This window comes from Vanellus vanellus (genome assembly GCF_965231255.1).
Source record: "Vanellus vanellus genome assembly, chromosome: 2".
NCBI lineage: Eukaryota > Metazoa > Chordata > Aves > Charadriiformes > Charadriidae > Vanellus > Vanellus vanellus.
Window position 1 is genome coordinate 164,515,869 of NC_138906.1, and position 19,245 is coordinate 164,535,113.

The window sequence follows — 19,245 nt, forward strand, 5'->3', positions numbered from 1 at the left end:
CTTCTTGGAAGGTAACCTCTTGATAGACATTGGCTCAAAAGGGATCTACAGAGAAGTGCCGCGATTGAGAGACGGGCAGCTTGATGCAAGCAGAAAGTCGTTTATTCTAAAACTTTCAGGGGTTATATAGAGATCTCATCACAATCTGGTTGGTTCTTTCAAACATGTACAACTAAACCTACTACTTTTAATTGGCTAAAGATAACATCAGAAGGCCGTTGTTAGGGGCTTTCCTGGCACATTGTTATTACCTCTGTAAATTTGGCTAGTGCAGCTCTTAAGACCTATTCATCAGGTGGCGCCTTCCTGCAGCCTCTTAACCTTTTACCAAGGTTTCTGGCCACAAGCTCCATCAGGTCTCTGCTTATCAGATGTGTAGAGCTTGGGGTTTTGCTCTTTAACCCTTCTCTTTCCGAATCACCTTGCAATCCTTGTGCCACAGAGAAGCTGTAGGCTTCATAGGCCATACAACTCTTCCCAGTTGCACAAACCCTGGCACCACCAAACACTAGAAGAGGGAATCACGGGCATGACTAAAATGCTTGAACCTCGCAGTTGCAAAAAAAAAAAAAAATTAGGAATAAGTGATAATTTAGGTTTATTAGTGTTCCAGTAACAAATCACAGTTATTCAGTCTGGATAAGGCCCACTTTATATCTGAAAAGGGAACTTCGTGAAGAATAAAAAGACACAGAACCATGCTGTTATTGCTGTGTGGATGTTTAGAAATTGCTAAAGTGCAACAGTATTTTATGTGTGAAAACTATGCCAAAGCAATCAGTCTGGCAGATATTTAGCCTGTGTGAGTTAACCTTTTTTTCCTGTTCTTTCTGTGAACGTACAGATGCAATGCAAAGGGCCAACCTCCTAAGAACCAGTGGTCGTCTTGAGAACATAAAGGAATCTTCCTTTCATCTAGATCAAAAGAAGATGTCTGAGCTGATTTGAAACACCCTTTTTACAAGTCGAAGGGTGCAGACATCCTCTAGTTGACACAGCTGCCCAGGGAGCACACACCGACGCACACTGTGAGCTACTGAAGCTAGTTATTGCAGGATCAAAACTGTCAGTTCCCTGCTGCCTTCTTAGAAATTGCATGCTACTCAGGTCCATTCTGAGCCTAAGAAATAGGATTAAGGACATCTATTTGAAAATAGGGCACAGAAAGAAAAAACAAGAAGGGTCCCCAACTGACAAGGCAGGACTGAAATGGTTTAAGTATCTCGAGACTTGTGTTATTTACCCCTCCCAGTGACTGTCTTTTCCCTGGACCGCGACCAGGCTGAAGTCCTCTGCACAGCAACCAAGTAAGGAAATGGAAGTTAATGTTTTCTCACAGGTTTCTGAGTTGCATTTCCCAAACTGCAAGAGGAGCTGTAGCCCTCCACTACCACCATGGGACCACCCAGAGCACATCAGCACTGGCCATGATGTGGTTACAGACTCTACCAAATCCTTCCAGCCTGGATGTGCTGGTGTTCTAATGAGCTCTACCAGAGCCCTGGTCCCCAACCAGCCCTGAATCTTTCTCCTGGGGCTGAAGCAGCAAGTGGCTGTTGCATTAAAGATAACTATTTCACACAGCACTATGCCTGTGCAAGGCCAAAAAGTTGTGGTAGCTATAAGGAGTATATACATAGTCTAAACTATTTTTTTTCTTTTTTTTTGTTGTTTTTATTGAGGGAGAGGGATGGGAAACGAGCTCACCTGCCTTCAAGCGTTGCAAAAATTCTGGAACAAATACACCGTTCATAAGCACCTGGAAGATAACAAGTCACAGCAGCAGCTGCTCCATGTAGCAGCAAGGACAAGTAGCCCATGTGGATTTGTCAAGAATAAATTGTGTTGAACTGATCTAATCTCCACTTTTAGCAATGTAACAGGCTCTAAGAATGAAGGAAAAGTAGCTGTCACAAATCTTACCATTACTAAGGTTTTTAAAATGGTTGCATGGGACATTCTCATAAGCAAGCCGCAGCAGCGTGGGCTAGATGAGACAATGATCGATTGGGTGCAAAGCTGCTTTGATAACGTATCAGAAAGGTTATCGGTAGTGCTTTGTCAGAGTGGAAGGATGCAGAAAGTGGAATTCATCCAGGTCTGTTCTGGATCCAATCCTGGCATGTGTTTTTACTAATGAATTAGACGATAGAAAAGAGAGTATGGTTATTAAATTTTCAGATGGCATAAAGCTCGGAGGCTTTGTAAGCACAGGAGGACAGGATTTGAATTCAGAATGATTTTGAATTGTATAACCTGTCTGGGATGGGAGGGGGGAAGCTGAAATTCAGCAGGGACAAGTGCAAGGTTACAAACTTCAGCTTATACAAATATGCCAATACCAAAATTTGCCAATAGCAGCTCTGTAGCGAAGTGTGGTATCACAGTAGATGATAAGCTGAATTGCTTGTGAAAAAAGAGAAATCACCACCATACAAGGTGAACAAACAGATTTATAATTTTCAAGATGTACAGCAGTCCTTTCTTTGGCACTAGAAAGACTTCAGATGCCATATTGTATTCAGTTTTGACTGTGACTGCTCAGTAATGATGTGTAGCAATAGTCCGGAGGAGAAGAGCAATAACAGAGATGCGGAAAACATGGCCGGAGCAGAAAGACTGATAGGCTCGGTGCTTGTTTAACTTTAATAAGTCTCATAAGAAGGTCTTCAATGAGCTTCATGTACGTAAAAGGCTTGTTGCAAGCAAGAAAAGAAAAATAAAATAAAATAAACAGCTTGCATTACAAGAAGAAGTTTCAGTTTTAACTTTTCATCAGTGAGACCTGCAAAGTACTGGAAAGACTTCTCTTTCGACGTAACTTTGTGCTAATGGTCTGACCCCAGCTGAACCAATACCTTTGATGTGAGAGCCACTGCATCCTACTGAATGCAAGTCCTCATAACGTTCATGCACCAAATGACTGGATGTGGGATCACTCTGGGAGTCTCGGCAGCAGTGAGCTCCAGGCTGGCTGTGTTGGACACTTAAGTCTGGCAAAACCCAATGAGTTTCAGTACAAAGTCTCAGGGTGTGCTATTGCATCTGGGCTTTGCTCATGGCATCAGTCTCTTCCCCTCTTGCTATTTTCTTGCTGTCTGAACTGTTCAAGGAAAGTTTGTTTGCATGGCAGTGGGAATGGCAACACACTTTGTAGCTTCCCTAGGGTGGCAGAAAAAACAAAAAGCTTCTTGATGACCACTGAGATCTTTAACACATGTAAGAAATCCATGGCTTGGATGTAGTATTCTTTTAAGCACCATTTACTACCTGTCTTTTTGTTCGTGGGCAGAACGCTCTGGGGAGTTAAAAACCTTTATTTGTATGGATCAGAGTGATCTTCATTAGATATGCTACTTAGGCTTTCATTGCAGTTTGATTTGCTGAATGTTATGGCACTTGCTCATGATAGATTGCTTTGTTTCTCCTGTGGTACTGTTGCCCAAGTGTAGGGAAACGTCTTCAGTTGAATCTGGTACTTCTGACAGTGACTGATTGTATGCAATCAATGATAATTAAACCTATTGATCCCATGGATTCATGTCAGACCTGAACATCTTGCACTGACTCAGTGTTACATCACCAGAAAATCATCATTTCTGAAGTTGGACTGCTAAGTTCTAAGATGAGGCTACAGACCACAGAGGACGACAGAAAGACGGGTAGAGTTGGGGTCCATCCAACTAGCAGGAACAGTGGCCTTTCTCCGTGATGATGGTCTTTTGGATGGACACAGTCCTGGACTAGGGAACACATAGAAAACGTCTAAGAACAGATCCCCAACAACTGCATGTTCAGGAAGTAGCCCTCTCCTTTCAAATATCAAATATGTTTGCAGAACACTAGCTGCAGCGTCTTTTGTTTTCTGGTGGTCTGCAAAATTGTGAGTCCTTTGATGTCTGCTAATACATAATATGTTTGACTGATCAACCACGAGAATTTTCAAAGACTTGGAAAACTGGTGGGTGCTAAACTCCACTCAAAGTGAATTCAGGACCAATTTTCTGTTAGTGAACCTGGAAATTTGCTGCTGACGCCAAAAGGCATGAGGAGAACAGCAACTGCCACTTCATTTTTGTTTTACCAACTCAGAGACTCCACCACTGAACATGAGAGCCCTCTGATCATTGCTCCTGGCTGGGTGACCTTCAATTCTTTAAGCATCGCTCGTAGCCATTGAAAACTAAAAATATCAATTTAATGCAAAGGCAAACCGAGGCAGAAGTAAGTAAATGCTGGGATCTAATATTTTAGATTTATGGCAGCCATAGATTGTAGCCATGTACTTTTGAAGACAGAAGGAGCCTTTGTAACTTTCAGTTTGCATAAAACAAGGTGGAATGTCACTGCCGTACCTTTGGGTGAGCTAGACCGGGTTTTACAGACTTCGGGTGGTGGAGAATCTGTCATATCCTCAGGTGAACTCTCCGGCGTTAAAAATATGCAGCTTATCTGCAGTCAGAACTTGTCTGGCTTGAGCTACCAGCCTGTGAAGTGTTATGCATTTGTATGTTAAATTAAAGAGCCCTCTGCCCTTATAGATATTATTCTCCTGAATTTCTGTTTGGAGATTTTTTCACTCACTGCTCTTACATTTCATTACTGTTCTGCTGCAAGAGTTCAAAGTTTTCAAATGAAAGTCCTGTGCAATTCCAGGGGACAATGCTTTTCTCCTATGCCAGTCTGTTTGCAGTACGCTGTGGGGTGAAGGGAAATGCATGCACTACTCCCATCAATGCTGAATGTCAGCTTTAACAAAACCTCCCTCTCCCTCCTCCCCTCGCCCCCCGATGGATTATATCTAGGTCTTTTCGCCAGGGGCCTATATCCTAGCAGTTTGCCATTCTCTGATATTAACGCTTGAAGTTTTAATGAGCACAGGCAAAGGAGGGTGCTTAGCAACAATGCAGACTACAACAAATACAGGATAAGCAGTTTGAGATTAGATTTCAATGCCATCTTAATGACAACCCCAAGATCTAGTTATTGCTCTGCGTAACTGCTGCTAACACAGATGCCAGAATACTGCAGCGCATATGCACTATTGGGGTTTCTGCTTTGGGAAGTGGGATTTTGGAAGCGAGCAGGACAAAAGGGTGAGGAAGAGGCGACAGACAGCATGGGGTCAGGACAGAATTTCTTGTAGCTGAATAACATATTCAGTCTGCTCAAGCAGCTTGATAGTATGGTCAAAGTGCCCTCACTTTCATTAATTTCTCAGAATTTGTCTTGATCCCAACAGACTGGAGAATTACAGCAAAGATATTGGCACTATTTATTAAAGATGACATTTTCTTGCTGGCTTTAACACCCTTTTTAGCTCCATTCACTCCCAGGAATGACAGGCATATTATTAATGGATACAGTTAGGCTTCAGAAATTATGTCTGTGGTTTTTTTTGAGAGGGGACTACTTAAACTAAGTACTGACTGGCCTTGAAAAGAGCTTTTCTCCTCAATAAGAAACTTATGGGGCACTCTAATGTATGAAACCTGGCTGGCCAAAACCAAAAATGAAAGTTGTGAGATGCTGCAAACTCCCCAAAATCAAGCTAAAGTCAACTTGCCTTTTGGGAATGACTGGCAGAAAGGAAAGGTTGCCAAAATTTGAAATGGATCCTCAAGCCCAAACCCTATGCAGTGGAGAAGATAAAAAGTGAGGCAGGATCTGAGCAGTTTGACAAGGGACATAAGAAATTGTCCCTCTTACCACTCATCTAAGATGATGCCCAGGACAGATTCTGTGTGCTAGACACAAGCCCCTAAAAAAGACCACAGCTATTAGAATTTCAGTCCCCCACATGTCCCAAAACAGGGGAATAACCTTGTTTTCACTTGTGTCCCACTACTAGTACTCCCTTCATACTTATGTCCTATACTGGACAAGCTTTAGAAAGGCAGGATGACTGCACATTTTGAATGGGGGTGGGGGAGTAACGGGGAAATAAGACAGCAGACCTGTTTGAATCCAGACAATGAATCACTGGCAGAAATAAGAATAAAATCCCAGTCCTTCAACTTCTGTCTGAAGGAACCGTCTGTCTACCTAACACTAGCTTCAGGAGCTTCACACACCATCCCATAGCATGCTGCAAGTCTCTGAAAAACCACCAAGTGCAAAGGACTGGCAGTGTGTGTCCTTCTCTTTCACCTCTGATTGTCCATGCTGCCACAGAAAGAGCCCAGTGAGCAAGGGAAGGTCGCTTTACTCCTTTCTTTCCTATGCCCCACATCTTAGAGATAATCAGCTGCAGGAAAAACAAGTAAGCTGGTTTGATGTTACTGCATGCCCATTATTGCCAGGCATTGACTTATCGCTGTGTGATATACTGCTCCTATACAGAATCTGCTTACTGTGCCACCAAAAGCTGATGGCTGGTCTGAAAGCTTCATAGAGGTCAGGGGCAGACTCAGTGTCAGAGCAGGGTAAAAAGCTGTACATGCTAAGAATATCAGGAGTCGTGCTTTTGTCACCCAGTAACATTTCAGCTCGATTCAGATCTCTTATTCTCCTTGTGCTGATGTTTTCTATGAGAAGAAAATGACGCAACAAGAGACTTAATGGTCCATGTATCAATGTCTCAAAGCCTTTCTCTCTCCCTTTCTCTGTGAACCCTGGAAGCACACGTTCATCTCCCAGCAGGCCTGACTCAGCCCTTCTTCTTTCCAGGAAAGACACAAAGCTGCAGCTTTCTGTACGTTGGCCAAAGGAGAAATGGGAAACAAAGGAGACAGAGGGCAAAGAAAAGCATTTATAAGGGAACGAGAGACTTTTGATGAGAAAATAATGAAACACAAAGATAATGTCAGAGGGAGTAGCCACAGAGAAAACACAAAGAGCAAAGCTAAGGAGAGGTGGGAGGAAAATGCTGATGAGAGGCTAAGGGGGAGAGAGCAAAATGAAACAGAAAGGAGTCTCAGCAAATTTCCATAATGTAACACTGATGAAGCCTTTTATGATTATAGACAGGAATTCTCAGAAATGTTCCCTTGCAGGAAGTTTGCATACTTATATTTTAATATCTCGGAAAACTTTCCCAGCCTCGGTAGAAGTGGAAACATTTTTGCTAGTGCCGCATGCTCTAAATCTGGGTTACCCGTGTGCACCACCAAGCTCCATGGACCACTATCACTGAGGTTTGCTCTGGAGGGACTGGCACATCGACTCCAAGCCCATGCTGCCTCCAGAAAGTGTGACAGCTCTGCGCTGAAACTGCTCTTCAGGAGAAGCAGGGTCAGAAATACACTATGTCCTGCCAAAACAATGGAGACGCCGCTTGTGTGGTACCTTGTGGGACCTGGACACAGGTTGATTCTTAACCAGAGCCAGACAGAAACATGAGCTGATTCAAACTGTGTGTTGGATGTAAAACACTATGGAAAGTAATGAGATTCTGGGCTACTTGAAGCAAACACAAATCCACAAATCTGTATGGCCTTAAACGCTTCCAGAAACCTCAGCCTGAACCTACTTCAAGTCCAGACTCAAGCACCGACCCATTGTGCAAACAAACAGTATGGATTATTGGTACTTACGTACCACCGGTTGTTTACCTGACTCTATCCTCTCAGACTAGCTCTTGTTATATTTTCTCAGACTGAATGTTTGGCCGCAGCATTTCCCGAGATAGTTCTACGCAACTATAAATAACAAAAAAGACTGTCATTGTCCCTGAATTAAAGGTATACACCACCGTTCAGTATGAAAGCCAAAAAAAAAAAAAAAATGCCAGAGAAATCACTTTACAGCAGAGAGGAAGCTTTTGAGCTCCACCAAGTGATTTTGCGAGTCTTTTCCAACTGAAACCCATTTTGCTTGTGCAGTTGATTTGCACAGAATAAGTCCATCTCAGTCACTTCAGGAGGACTGACGCCAGTTGTCTAGTCTCTCTGTGCCCTATGAAATGACAAGAAATAGTCTCTGATCTCTTCAGGGCCTCTGCTGCAGACTTCAGGGAGAGGACTTTCCAGTGGATTCCCCTCAAAATTGCAGGAACAGTAATTGTATCCCCAGTCCAGGTTCACCAGCTCCCCAAAGCTTGCCGGAAGGGACCGTAGATGGTTGTTTCCCAACCAAAGCGTGTGCAGATTCCTTAACAGACAGACATCCTCGGGCAGCCTCTCCAGTGAGTTGAAGAGCAATAGCAACGTTTCAAGTTTCTCCAGATGCCGAATGCTGGAGGGAATTGTGCCTATTTTGTTGTCACTCATATCCAGAAAGGTGAGGCTCCTCAGCCGGCAGAGAGGTGCAGGCAGCTCGGTGAAGCTGTTGTTGGCCAGATGGAGGCTGTGCAGCCTTTGAAGTGCCCCCATTTCTGGGGGCAGTGAGCTCAGGCTGTTGTTGCTCAGAGTGAGCCTCTCCAAGTGACGCAAAGTGCCAATTTCGGCAGGGATTTTCTTCAAGTTGTTGGAGTCCACGTAGAGGCAGGTTAGGTTCCTCAGGCGGCTGATCTCTCGGGGGAGCAGCTCCATCCGGTACCTCAAGCAGCTCTCTCTTTCTGGGCTCATCTCCAGGACTTGCAGCTGGTCCAAGCCAAAGACCTGAGCAGGAACTGACGCCAGCTCTCTGCCTGAGATTTTGAGTTTCTTCTTCCCTTCGTACTTTGGATCATGCTCTGTGAGGTACCTCCAGAGTGGATCGGGGCCTGAAGAGGCACACCCAAAGGAGGTGGCTGCATCCATTGTCCCACAGAACCGTGACTGGTTGAACTGAAACAGCCACTGATGTTTTGTTGCACGCTCCACAGACAATCTCTGAGGTTCTTGGTGGATCGAGGCCCTCCGTCAGCATTCTTCTCTGCAAAGCAAGTTACCAATGCACATGCAGAGTGTTTGGGTTGCTCAGATACCTCCCGCTGAGTAAACACTTGGCGTTCTCACTTGATCAGGTGTTTCCCTTCAAGCTCTGCAGCATACACAATACCCAGCTCCTGGGCTATGACAGTGCTTCTCACGGTTGCAGCCAGTGAGCTGGTGGCAAATATCTGTTGGTGTTCAGAAAGTGAAACAGCAGTGCAGTGCCTCTGCTTTTCAGCAGATTGGTTCAGATCCTCGTTTGCATGTAGGTCTTTCCTACTGGGAGGACTTAGGGTGCCATTGTCTGAAGAATACACATTGGTCAGTTTCAGGGGATTGCAATGGAAGCAGCAAGGCTGGGTAGATAAAGCACATGATAAACGGGACAAGATAAAGGACATGGTAAATGAGACAAGAAGAAGACAGACTCATAGCTGGTGGCTTGGCAGCTGGGAACCCTGAACAGATCTTGTTGTCAGGTCAATTTGTGCCTTTAACATTCAGAAAACAAAATAAAGAATCAGTTTTGAAATCTGGAAGTCCTCCTGCCTCCTGCTGAGAATATGAACCCCTGCACCACTGAGATACTGTCTTTCTTGTGGTGCACTTGCTCTGGCATATTTAAAAGCAAATTTTTATTCCTTGCTGGCATAGCTTTTGTAGCAGACATGAAAAATGCGAGGTTTATCCCAAACCACTCAGCACAGCATGCGATGTAGAGAGCAAAGCATTTTCCTGGAAGGAGAAAAATGTGGGTTTGAAGCCTCAGGCTCTACTCTACTTCATTCTCTAATCCTTAAGGCTTTCAGCTAAAAAATGCTTAGGACAACCATTTCAAATGTTTTTCAAGGAGAGGGGGTCTCCACAACCTCCCACAGGCTACTAAAGGTAGAAGACAATGCATTACAGGTACGGTGTAAGCAGGTCTACCAGGTCAGGTCTTGTGAAGGGGAGGCACATCAGCTTTGCTTTCCCACCCTGCTCAGTTCTGATCTCCTTGGCCCAGGACGGTGCTGAAATTGCAGGGACCTTGTGTCCCAGCACCAGGGGTGTGTGTGGCTGCACAGATGAGTAGCGGGTGCCGGGAACCCTCTATCCAGAAGATGCTGACAAGAGGACTTTGGGATCATCGTTCAACCCTCTGAATTTACACCTTAGGCTCTGCTGTTTTTTAACTGGATTTCACCCCGAAATACAGGTTTTTACAAGCTGAAGAAGTGGGTCCATATGAACCTTATGAGGTTCAACATGGCCAAGTACAAGGTCCTGCACCTGGGTCCAGGCAACCCTCAGTATCAATACAGGCTGGGGGATGAAGGGATTGAGAGCAGCCCTTCTGAGAGGGACTTGGGGGTATTGGTGGATGAAAAGTTCGACAGGAGCCTACAACATGTGCTTGCAGCCCAGAAAGCCAACCACATTCTGGGCTGCATCAAAAGAAGTGTGGCCAGCAGGTCAAAGGAGGTGATTCTGCCCCTCTACTCCGCTCTCGTGAGACTCCACCTGGAGTACTGCATCCAGCTCTGGAGTCCCCAACATAAGAAGGACACGGACTTGTTGAAGCGGGTCCAGAAGAGGGCCATGAAAATGATCCAAGTGCTGGAGCACCTCTGCTATGAAGACAGGCTGAAAGAGTTGGGTTTGTTCAGCCTGGAGAAGAGAAGGCTCCAGGGAGACCTTACTGCGGCCTTTCAGTACCTAAAGGGGGCCTACAGGAAAGATAGGGACAAACCTTATAGCAGGACCTGTTGTGATAGGACAGGGCATAACGGTTTTAAGCTAAAAGAGAGTAGATTTAGGCTATCTAGAAGGAAGACATTTTTTTTATGCTGAGGGTGGTGAAACATTGGCACAGGTTGCCGAGACAGGTGGAAACATTCAAGGTCAGGTTGGATGGGGCTCTGAGCAACGTGATCTAGTTGAAGATGTCCCTGCTTATTGCAGGGGGGTTGAACTAGATCACCTCTAACAGTCCCTTCCAACCCAAACTATTCTATGAGTCTGTGATTTTCAGGGCTGTTACATGCTGGCTTTTAGCCTTGACTTGGATTCAGAGTGCAAATGCCGTAAACCTTTTGAAATCAACCCCTGAATTTCCTCCAGATTCATTTTCAGCATCTGTGAGAGAAAACTATATCACTTCTCTAGTATCCAGAAGCGTTGTGAGGCTGCTTTGGCATTATAAGCTCCTGAGATGTTGGTGGCTGGAGAAAGGCCTACTAGACTCCCCAATAGGGACGGCATAAGCTATTGAGCTGAGGCTGTCACAGCTGATTGTGCAATGGTCTAAGCAGACCCTGAGGACACTGAAAGAGGTTACTCCTGTTCTTTAGGATCACCATTAATGCCAATGGGGTCTGAAGGCTATGCTAGCTTCATCAAGAAAGGGTGGACATTTCACACAGTAAAAAGATGTTTGGTCTTATTGCGGCCTTCCAGTACCTTAAGGGGGCCTACAGGAGAGCTGGGGAAGGACTTTTTACTAGGGCATGTAGCGATAGGACGAGGGGGAATGGCTTTAAACTGGAAGAGGGCAGGTTCAGATTGAACCTTAGGAAGAAGTTTTTCACTTTGAGGGTGGTAAGGCACTGGAACAGGTTGCCCAGAGAGGTTGTTGAGGCCCCATCCCTGGAGGTGTTCAAGGCCAGGCTGGACGTGGCCTTGGGCAACCTGGTTTAGTGGGAGGTTTCCTTGTCTATGGGTTGGAACTCGATGATCTTCAAGGTCCTTTCCAACCTAAACCATTCTATGATTCTATGATTCAGCCGAACTCGAGAAAGTCCAATAGTTGTTCTAAGTAAGAACAGGTACAGTGACTTGGAAATATATGTACATCAGAGACAAATACAGCAGCCAAGGAAAAGGGAGATTTTCACTTGCAAGGGAAAGTCACTAAGCAGAAATTACAGACCTCACAATTAACCATAAAAATAAGACTCAAAGTTAAACTCAACTCCCATCAAGAAAGTGCTGAAGAAGTTATTGCAATGAGAGTAATTTCAGACTTGGACAAAAGCCATCTCCCACATTACTAAGGGGAAAAAATGTGTTTCTAAGAACACATTGTCAAATACGTCTGTCCTGTGAAATAAAATGAGTTGCCATGTGTGCTGCCTTCTGCTTAAACATGCTTATCTTTTCAAATCAAAACCCAGGTCTTTCAGACAGCACGTCATGCAGAGCCAAAGCCGTCGTCAGAGAGAGAGAGAGGTTTTTTGTGGTGTTTGGTACTGTTCTCCTGTTGCACTTTTTCACACCTGGAGTTTGACCTTAGGTTTTCCTTTACCAAGGTGGCAGGTTCTTTTCTGCTCCATCTTGCAGGACATCCTTCTTCCTGACTCTGATCACTGGCTCATGGGGAACATCAGAATTTGATTAATGTCCGTCTGTCAAATTGTTCCCTCGTGCTTTCTACATAAAGTTCATGATCCAAAATGTAAAATGAGAAGAAAGAGCCCATATTTTCAACACATGATCCCCCTAGAGACCCAGCAGAATATTCTCATTCTCAATTCAGACAAACTCCAACAAGAATATTGCCAGCATCAATATTCTTGAGTCAAACTATGCAAGGTATTCAGAAGTCAGCCTTTACAGTGAAAAACTGCTTTGTAAAGCAACTCTGAAAACCAGTGTCCTGTTCCTCATGTCTTCATGCTTTTCTAATCAGTTGTTCCCATTTCACAATTCAGAAGACAAAAATATATGTTTGTGACCTCCAGGTTTAACCCTTAGTGATGAAGCTAAGCAGGCTTTCTTTTCTTAATTCAACTAAACTATTTACAGAGGTGTTGAAAGGAAAGTCCAGGCTCCAATGAACCCTTATTACCCTAAGGACCTCAGACAGGTGTTTAAATTGGGGTGTAGGAGCCAATGGGGTGGCTGATGCAGAGACTGACGGATGCTCACCCCTATGCAGGGTTGCAGGTTGGGACAGGAGCTTGCCTTCACCCCTAGACTAGCTCTGTCCTTATGCTGCTCTTCCTCCCCATGCCATGGAGCAGCAACCTCAGCAGCACTGGACTCCAGCTCATGGAGGCTGAAAGACAGGGTAGTGGATTTTTTTCAGTCTGTGTAGTTACTGTTGAGTTAATGCAGTCATTTTAAGAAAATTTTCCTGTTGTTCTGTTGAAGAACAGTACAGGTTCATGCCATAATCGTGTCCCTCTCCCTCTGAGTTTTCTGGCTGTTAGTCACATAACATCCAACTTATCATTATCTCTAACACGTATATCTCCACACCAACTCAGTGGGAACATGAGCCAGTAATGGTGGAAGATAAAGACATCTACCAGAAGATCTTCTATCCATGAATACCTAGTTAACGTAGGCAAACAGCCCAGAGTGCTTCAGCTGACTACTTTAGGGTAAGCTGAATCGCTGTCCAGGCTCCACAGGACACATTGGAGCCACCAAAGTGCTGATGCCATGGGCTGACTGAAACTCACTGTGAAAGACTGAGCATGGGATTCAGGTAACTAGACATAACCATTTTACATCATTTGATGTGACACATACTCTCCCCTAGGGTCACCCACTACAGATCTGGAAAGACTCTCCTGAGTCCTACATCGTATCTGCCAGTCCCTTGTCAGTGTCTCTGGCACCCAAGACAGTATCAGGTGGTGATACCCAGACATGCCTAAGGATCAGGTCCTGCTCCAGAAGCTGCCAAAATGCAATCTACAGCAGGGCAGAGCTTAGCCACTTTCCACATTAAAAGACTGAGACAACACTAAGCTCTATTTTCTTTTTTTTTTTAATATAGTTTTAATTTTTTTTTTAATTGCCCAGAATGTAAAATCTGTGCTCATCTCCCACCCATTTAGAGAACAAAGCCTGTGCTTAGCTGTTACAGCATTTTTATGTTTCTCTGGAAAAAAAACAACACACAGTTGGTTTAGTCCTGAACAGAGTAGTCTTGTTTTGATTACACATACCCAAATCAAAATATAGAACAGAATTCAGCCTTACATAGTTTAATTATCCCATATTAACAACAAGAGGTGGGAAAAGGAGAGCTCAGGAAAACAGCATCACAAGGCTGTACTGAGGAGAGCCACTCACAAGTGGCAAAGAGGGAAAATAATAAATTCCTGTTACAGCTTCCAAGAAGCAGCTAATTCAAAATAGTTTAGAAAACAAGTATAAAATGTTAAATAATTTAACACACAAAAGTATTTTCCCTAAATTATCTTGTTGTTTTGTTTTGGTTTTTAATTTATTTATTTGTCAGGCAAAAAAAAATAATTAATGAAATAATGGTCTGTTTGTTATAATTGCAATAATTTACACACTTGATTTAAAAAAAAAAAAAGTAACAGCCCACCATGGTGCCATAAACCCTACATATCGTTAGCACCTTTTTAATGTGTAAATAACACATTATCTGTTTCTCCAATGCAATTTTAATGGTATATCCACTCACTACAGGACCAGCCAAAAAAAAAAAAAAAAAAACAACAAACCAAAAATAGCAGTATGTTCCTCAGTTTAAACCTCAGGCTCAGTGAACAGACTTTGTGGTGATGTACCAACTGCTTTTTTACAGAGACAGAAACATTGAGATGCAAAAGCCACGTTCCCCCTTATTCAAGAGCAGCCAGGGGAGAGGCCATCAGCATGTCCCTGTCCTATCTGCCACCTCCTGCCTGCATGGTCACCTTGCAAGATGCTGGGCAGGCAATACACGTCTGCTTGTCACCTTCCAGCACACAGTCACCTGCTCAGGCACAGAAGCATCTGCATTTTCTGGAGGGCAGCTTCTGACCATGCCCAGGGCTGTACTTGTAGGTTTACTGTCTGCCCAGATGGCAGACCTAATTTGGAAAGTAATCTCAGGCCACCTTTCCAAAGACTGCGAATACCTGCGAACAGACCGAGGTAAAAACTGTTGCAGCTTTTGGTATTTGAGCTTGCAGGGCAGAAATCCTGCAAACACGTGCTCCTTTCTTACCTTTTGTTGCAGGTGGACTCACATAGGGCTTGCTTCTGTAAGAGGTGGCAGCTATAGAAGCCTCCCTAAGATGACTATAGCCAAAGAAACCAGTTGGCTATAAGCACAGGTCTTGATCTGAGTCTGCAGCATGCGTCTCGTACTCCTCTCGCTAGGGACAGATTATGCTTGGTGAATGCCATTTAACTGGCTGGAGACAAAAGGAGATTTAAGAAAAAGCAGGGAAAGGGCACCCACTGAATTTAGGGCACAGAGACAGTCTGGGGTGTCTCCAGGACCAGACCGAACAGACAACCATGTGCTGGAACAAAGGGAATCAGGCTGTGTCTCCTCTTCTGGGTGGCAAAGCTGCAGAGCCGTAGTCTGTGCCTAACCCACGCAGATCTTCTAATTGCCATTAAAGATACAGGTGTGTCACTCATGTTCCTAACACAGACTTTTGGGGCGATGGCTCCAACATACATTCAAATGAAAAGGTTTATCCAAAAATCCCCCTCGATCGCCCTCAACTAGATACCACTGCACCATCTCATAGGGGCGAAAGACCCTGAAATTTGTTTAACAGAACATCGTTGTGCATCTATCCTTCGCATGGTGCACCAGAGTGTGTTGAAGTCTATGCCATGCATGGCACGTGCAGACACACATGATGAGAGATAATCTACAGAGGTTGAGGAGTCACCATCATGACAGGAATTAAATGTCACATTAACACGGACCGGTTAACATGATTGACTGTTGTAAAACCATTGCCATCACATTTCTTCAAAATGATGGCTCGTGCCATATTGGGAGGTATCTCTTGCACAGAAAACCTGTTCTGCCTCACCACTGGAGGGATGAAGCCTCAGCCTGGATTAGGAAAAATGGTGCTGTGAAATACAATGCGATCAACATGCTTGCTGAACACTGAGATATAGCAAGCTGACCTAAGATGCAGAAGAGTAAGATATACCACTGAGAGTTACTTAAAAGCATAAGCTTTTCACTTCATGATATTTTCACTTTGATTAGTCTTTCCATAGCAAGAAACACAGTAAAATCAAATCAAAGAGTTTATTTGCATAGGAAATAGCAAAAATAGCACCACTGAGAGCTACACAGTAAAGACTTTGTTTAACCCTGGCATTTGAACATGTTATTTAATTTCATTTTTCAGTAAAGCAGAGGCAAATTTTATCTGCTACTGGGTGGGAAAAAGGCTCCAAGGCTGGCAAGTGGTTATCTCTGGGCTTTAGCAGTGGGGGCTGATTCTGGGATGGTTATAGACAGCTGTGGCATATGTTCAGCTTAGCCAGCTTGGAAGCACCATGCCATGTGGTGAACTTGCCAGCAGGGCAGGGTGCCTCTTTTCCATCTCCGAAAGACCTGATGAGATTTCCAAACACATTCAGCGCTTAGCGCCTGTGTTAGGTTCATTACTCCGATCTCTCAATACAAATTGCTTTGTGCAGAAGAATTTTGAAACTGCAGCCGCACCTTTGTGGGTGGGATTGCCTTGGTCAGAGGGTTAAACTCACAAATGACCTATTGTGAAGGTCTTTTCAGACTCCATCCCCTCTTTACTTTGTCTTTGCATTCTCAAGTTGATTTTGGCAATTAGCTGGTAGGGGAAAAGGGACAGCGTCTGACTTTCTGCTTTCAACCTCAAAAAACATTTCCTCTGGGTTTCTGAAGACCTCTTTGTTCTGACCCTTTCATGAGAGATCAACCTTCTCCTAGACCAGCCTGCAACTTCTCACCTACCCTCTAAAATGTGACCCTGCCAAGTTATAATCATAGTGGATAATACAAAGTGGTCAAGGTGGGTCACACCTGGATTCCTGAGATTTTTAATGCCAGATCATTTTCTGTGCTGCTCTGGCTGATTTGGGGGTGAAGCAGCAGTAGGGAGCTGTGCGTGCGCTGACAATGAAAAAGGGATTTGGCATCCCTGAGCTGACAGAGGACAGCATCATGGCTTTTTGCAGAGGCATCTCCCTGACAGAAGGAAGATAAACTCCATCTGGTAGGACCAAACCCTCCGAGTACTGAAGATCTTGCACAGGGAGCAGTGAGGAGGTGATCATCTCTGTGGTCTCTTCAGGCCTTACTGTGAGCTCCAACATGGTCCCATATAAAGTAGCTCCTATAGGATACAGATTCACTTATGGGCAAAAGAATGTTAAATTTAACAGGGAATTTCTGGGAAACACACATTGGCTGTTCGTAACTGTCTGTCAATTGTGAGCCGAATGTACTGGAGACATCTTCCCCAGCTTTGGCATGGCTCTGCCTTCTTCAAGTCCACGTGGATAGCAGACAGCACCAACGATCCTGCGAGCCTGTGTCTCACAGTTAATGCCCCAGGCTGCACAGCACAGGAATTGATTTCAGTTTCAAGAGTGAAGGGTAAAGCTTTGGAAAGAATTAACCAGATAACAGACAAAAATTTTGGTATCGGAAAGGTTTTACATAAACAGCTACACAATGCATCGATACTGTATGCTCTTCAAAAGAGGAAAAAAACACTTATTTTTAATGTTGTAATATGCCCTGATGTTAGAGAAAACAAAACCAAATTCACATATCACATCAAAGATAATAATAATAATAATAATAATTCATAAAAATAATCTGACCGACCGGCAGCATTTGTTGGCTTTAGAAGGCCTCCCATGAAAGAAACACAGCTGAAGACATCTGAGAGCTCTTGGCAGGCGTGATGAATTCAAGTTTTAAAAACAAGTCTGGGACACCCCCTGCACGCTAGGGCCCTTTGACGTTGGCGGGTCTGGCAGCCAGGCTTGCATAGTAAGCACACTGAGTGGGGTCACACTGCCCGTTGGCTCCCGGAGGTCCCTGCGGGCCCGTGAGACCAGGTACCCCAGCTTCACCTTGAGGGCCGGGTGGTCCTGGTATCCCGTCTTTGGCATAGCCAGGCTCCCCTGGGAGACCTAAAATAAAAACAAAACGCCTTTGGTGAGTGGCACTCCCAGGGCACAGTACTCAGCAGTGCAATATCACAGGAGATATCTTTGCTGCCAACCTGAATGCAAATATCAGCTTCCACAGACTGGGGTCGGGCTGGCATGTATCTACAAGGATGTGGCAAGCATATCTTGTCTGAAGGCAAGATTTCCACCCCCTATGGCATCCTTGGGCTGCACAACTGTGCTATTGCTGTTCTTCCTCTGTCACCAGGCTGAAGCTGCATAAGCCAACCACTGACATATAATCCTCATAGAGAGGTGCTGAGGATGGGAAAGCTTGAGGTGAGAGCCAATTTTGGGAGAGAACTCATTTGTACAAAGCATAATTATTGTTATTTTAAGGCAACGCAGGGCCAGTATGCCAAATGCAGACCATGGCGTCATGAAGGCTTCCCACAGCTTCCTTCTTCAGCAAAGCAGAGTGAAGGCGAAACTAATCAATGGATCCTAATTTCAAATTAGAAACAAAATATATTTGCTGCTTCTTTGCCAGCAAAGGTAAAGCACAAGCTGTATGCCTGAGGCACAGGTCTTGGATATGACCTTTTATAACATCTGAAGCTGCCTGGAACTCTGGGTTCAGCTTGGTCACAACAAGGGCAGATAGGACACTTCACAGTGTAACTAGTAATTAAAGCTTCACTTTGTATTTGTCCCAAAGGTCAGTTAACCTAGCTGTTACTGAGATGGATCATTATGCCTATCAATTAGGCTGAGGAAAAAAAGGTGGCCAGATATGATGCCAGTGATATATTCCTTCTCTTTGGTCCGCTTTCTACTGAAATCATGTATGCCACATTTATGTCATCTTCATCATCTATCTAATATGGCAGAGACCTGTTTACTTGTCATGGTTTTTCGTAGGTATTCTGAATAACACACCTGGAATTCCTGGAGGACCTATTTCCCCTCGTTGGCCAATGCCAGTGTCTCCTTTGTCACCCTTTGCTCCTCTTTCTCCTGTAGAGAGGGAAAGAAAAATAAAGAACTTATGAACATGATCTACAGAACTAAAGAACACTACCTTAGGTCCTCCATCCACACTTAAACCAATATATTTGCTAAAAATAGTTCCTAACTGTGGCCAGTCCTCTGAGATGGGATGTTAATTGGGAATGAAGACTCACTCCACTCCAATTCTGGACAGAGATGTAATACACCAGCAATTGCTGGTCACATTCACCACTTCTGGTTCAACAGACTGCTTCTAACACATCCATTTTGATGACGACTTAGATGCTACTAACAAGAGAGGCGGACACAAAAGTGTGGTGGACACATCCCTTTATCAGACTTCCCAAACACATCAAATTTCAGTCACCTTTGGGACCAATCGGTCCAGGTGGCCCTTCAGACCCAGTCTGTCCAGGCTGTCCAGGCTCTCCTGGAGGGCCAGTTCTTCCTGGTAGTCCTTCCTTTCCAGGGGGACCAGGGGGTCCTGGTCTGCCATGGGATGCTTTTACATGTGCAGGCTGTATCTGAGCCAGGAGATAAGTTAACTTTGCTGTGAAGAGAGGTAGAT

At 44.4% G+C, this 19,245-nt stretch overlaps 1 protein-coding gene across 1 annotated transcript in view; it reads right to left on the bottom strand.

Moving 5' to 3' along the window:
* Positions 1 to 17,499: 17,499 nt before the first annotated feature.
* COL22A1 (collagen type XXII alpha 1 chain) overlaps positions 17,500 to 19,245 on the bottom strand; it is a gene marked incomplete at both ends in the record, with an annotated part of 229,891 nt that continues 228,145 nt past the window's right edge. Inside the window, 3 exons of the mRNA XM_082499258.1 lie at positions 17,500 to 17,687; positions 18,606 to 18,683; positions 19,045 to 19,227. Of these exons, the coding sequence (XP_082355384.1) occupies positions 17,500 to 17,687; positions 18,606 to 18,683; positions 19,045 to 19,227 (449 nt within the window). The remainder of the gene's footprint in view (positions 17,688 to 18,605; positions 18,684 to 19,044; positions 19,228 to 19,245) is intronic.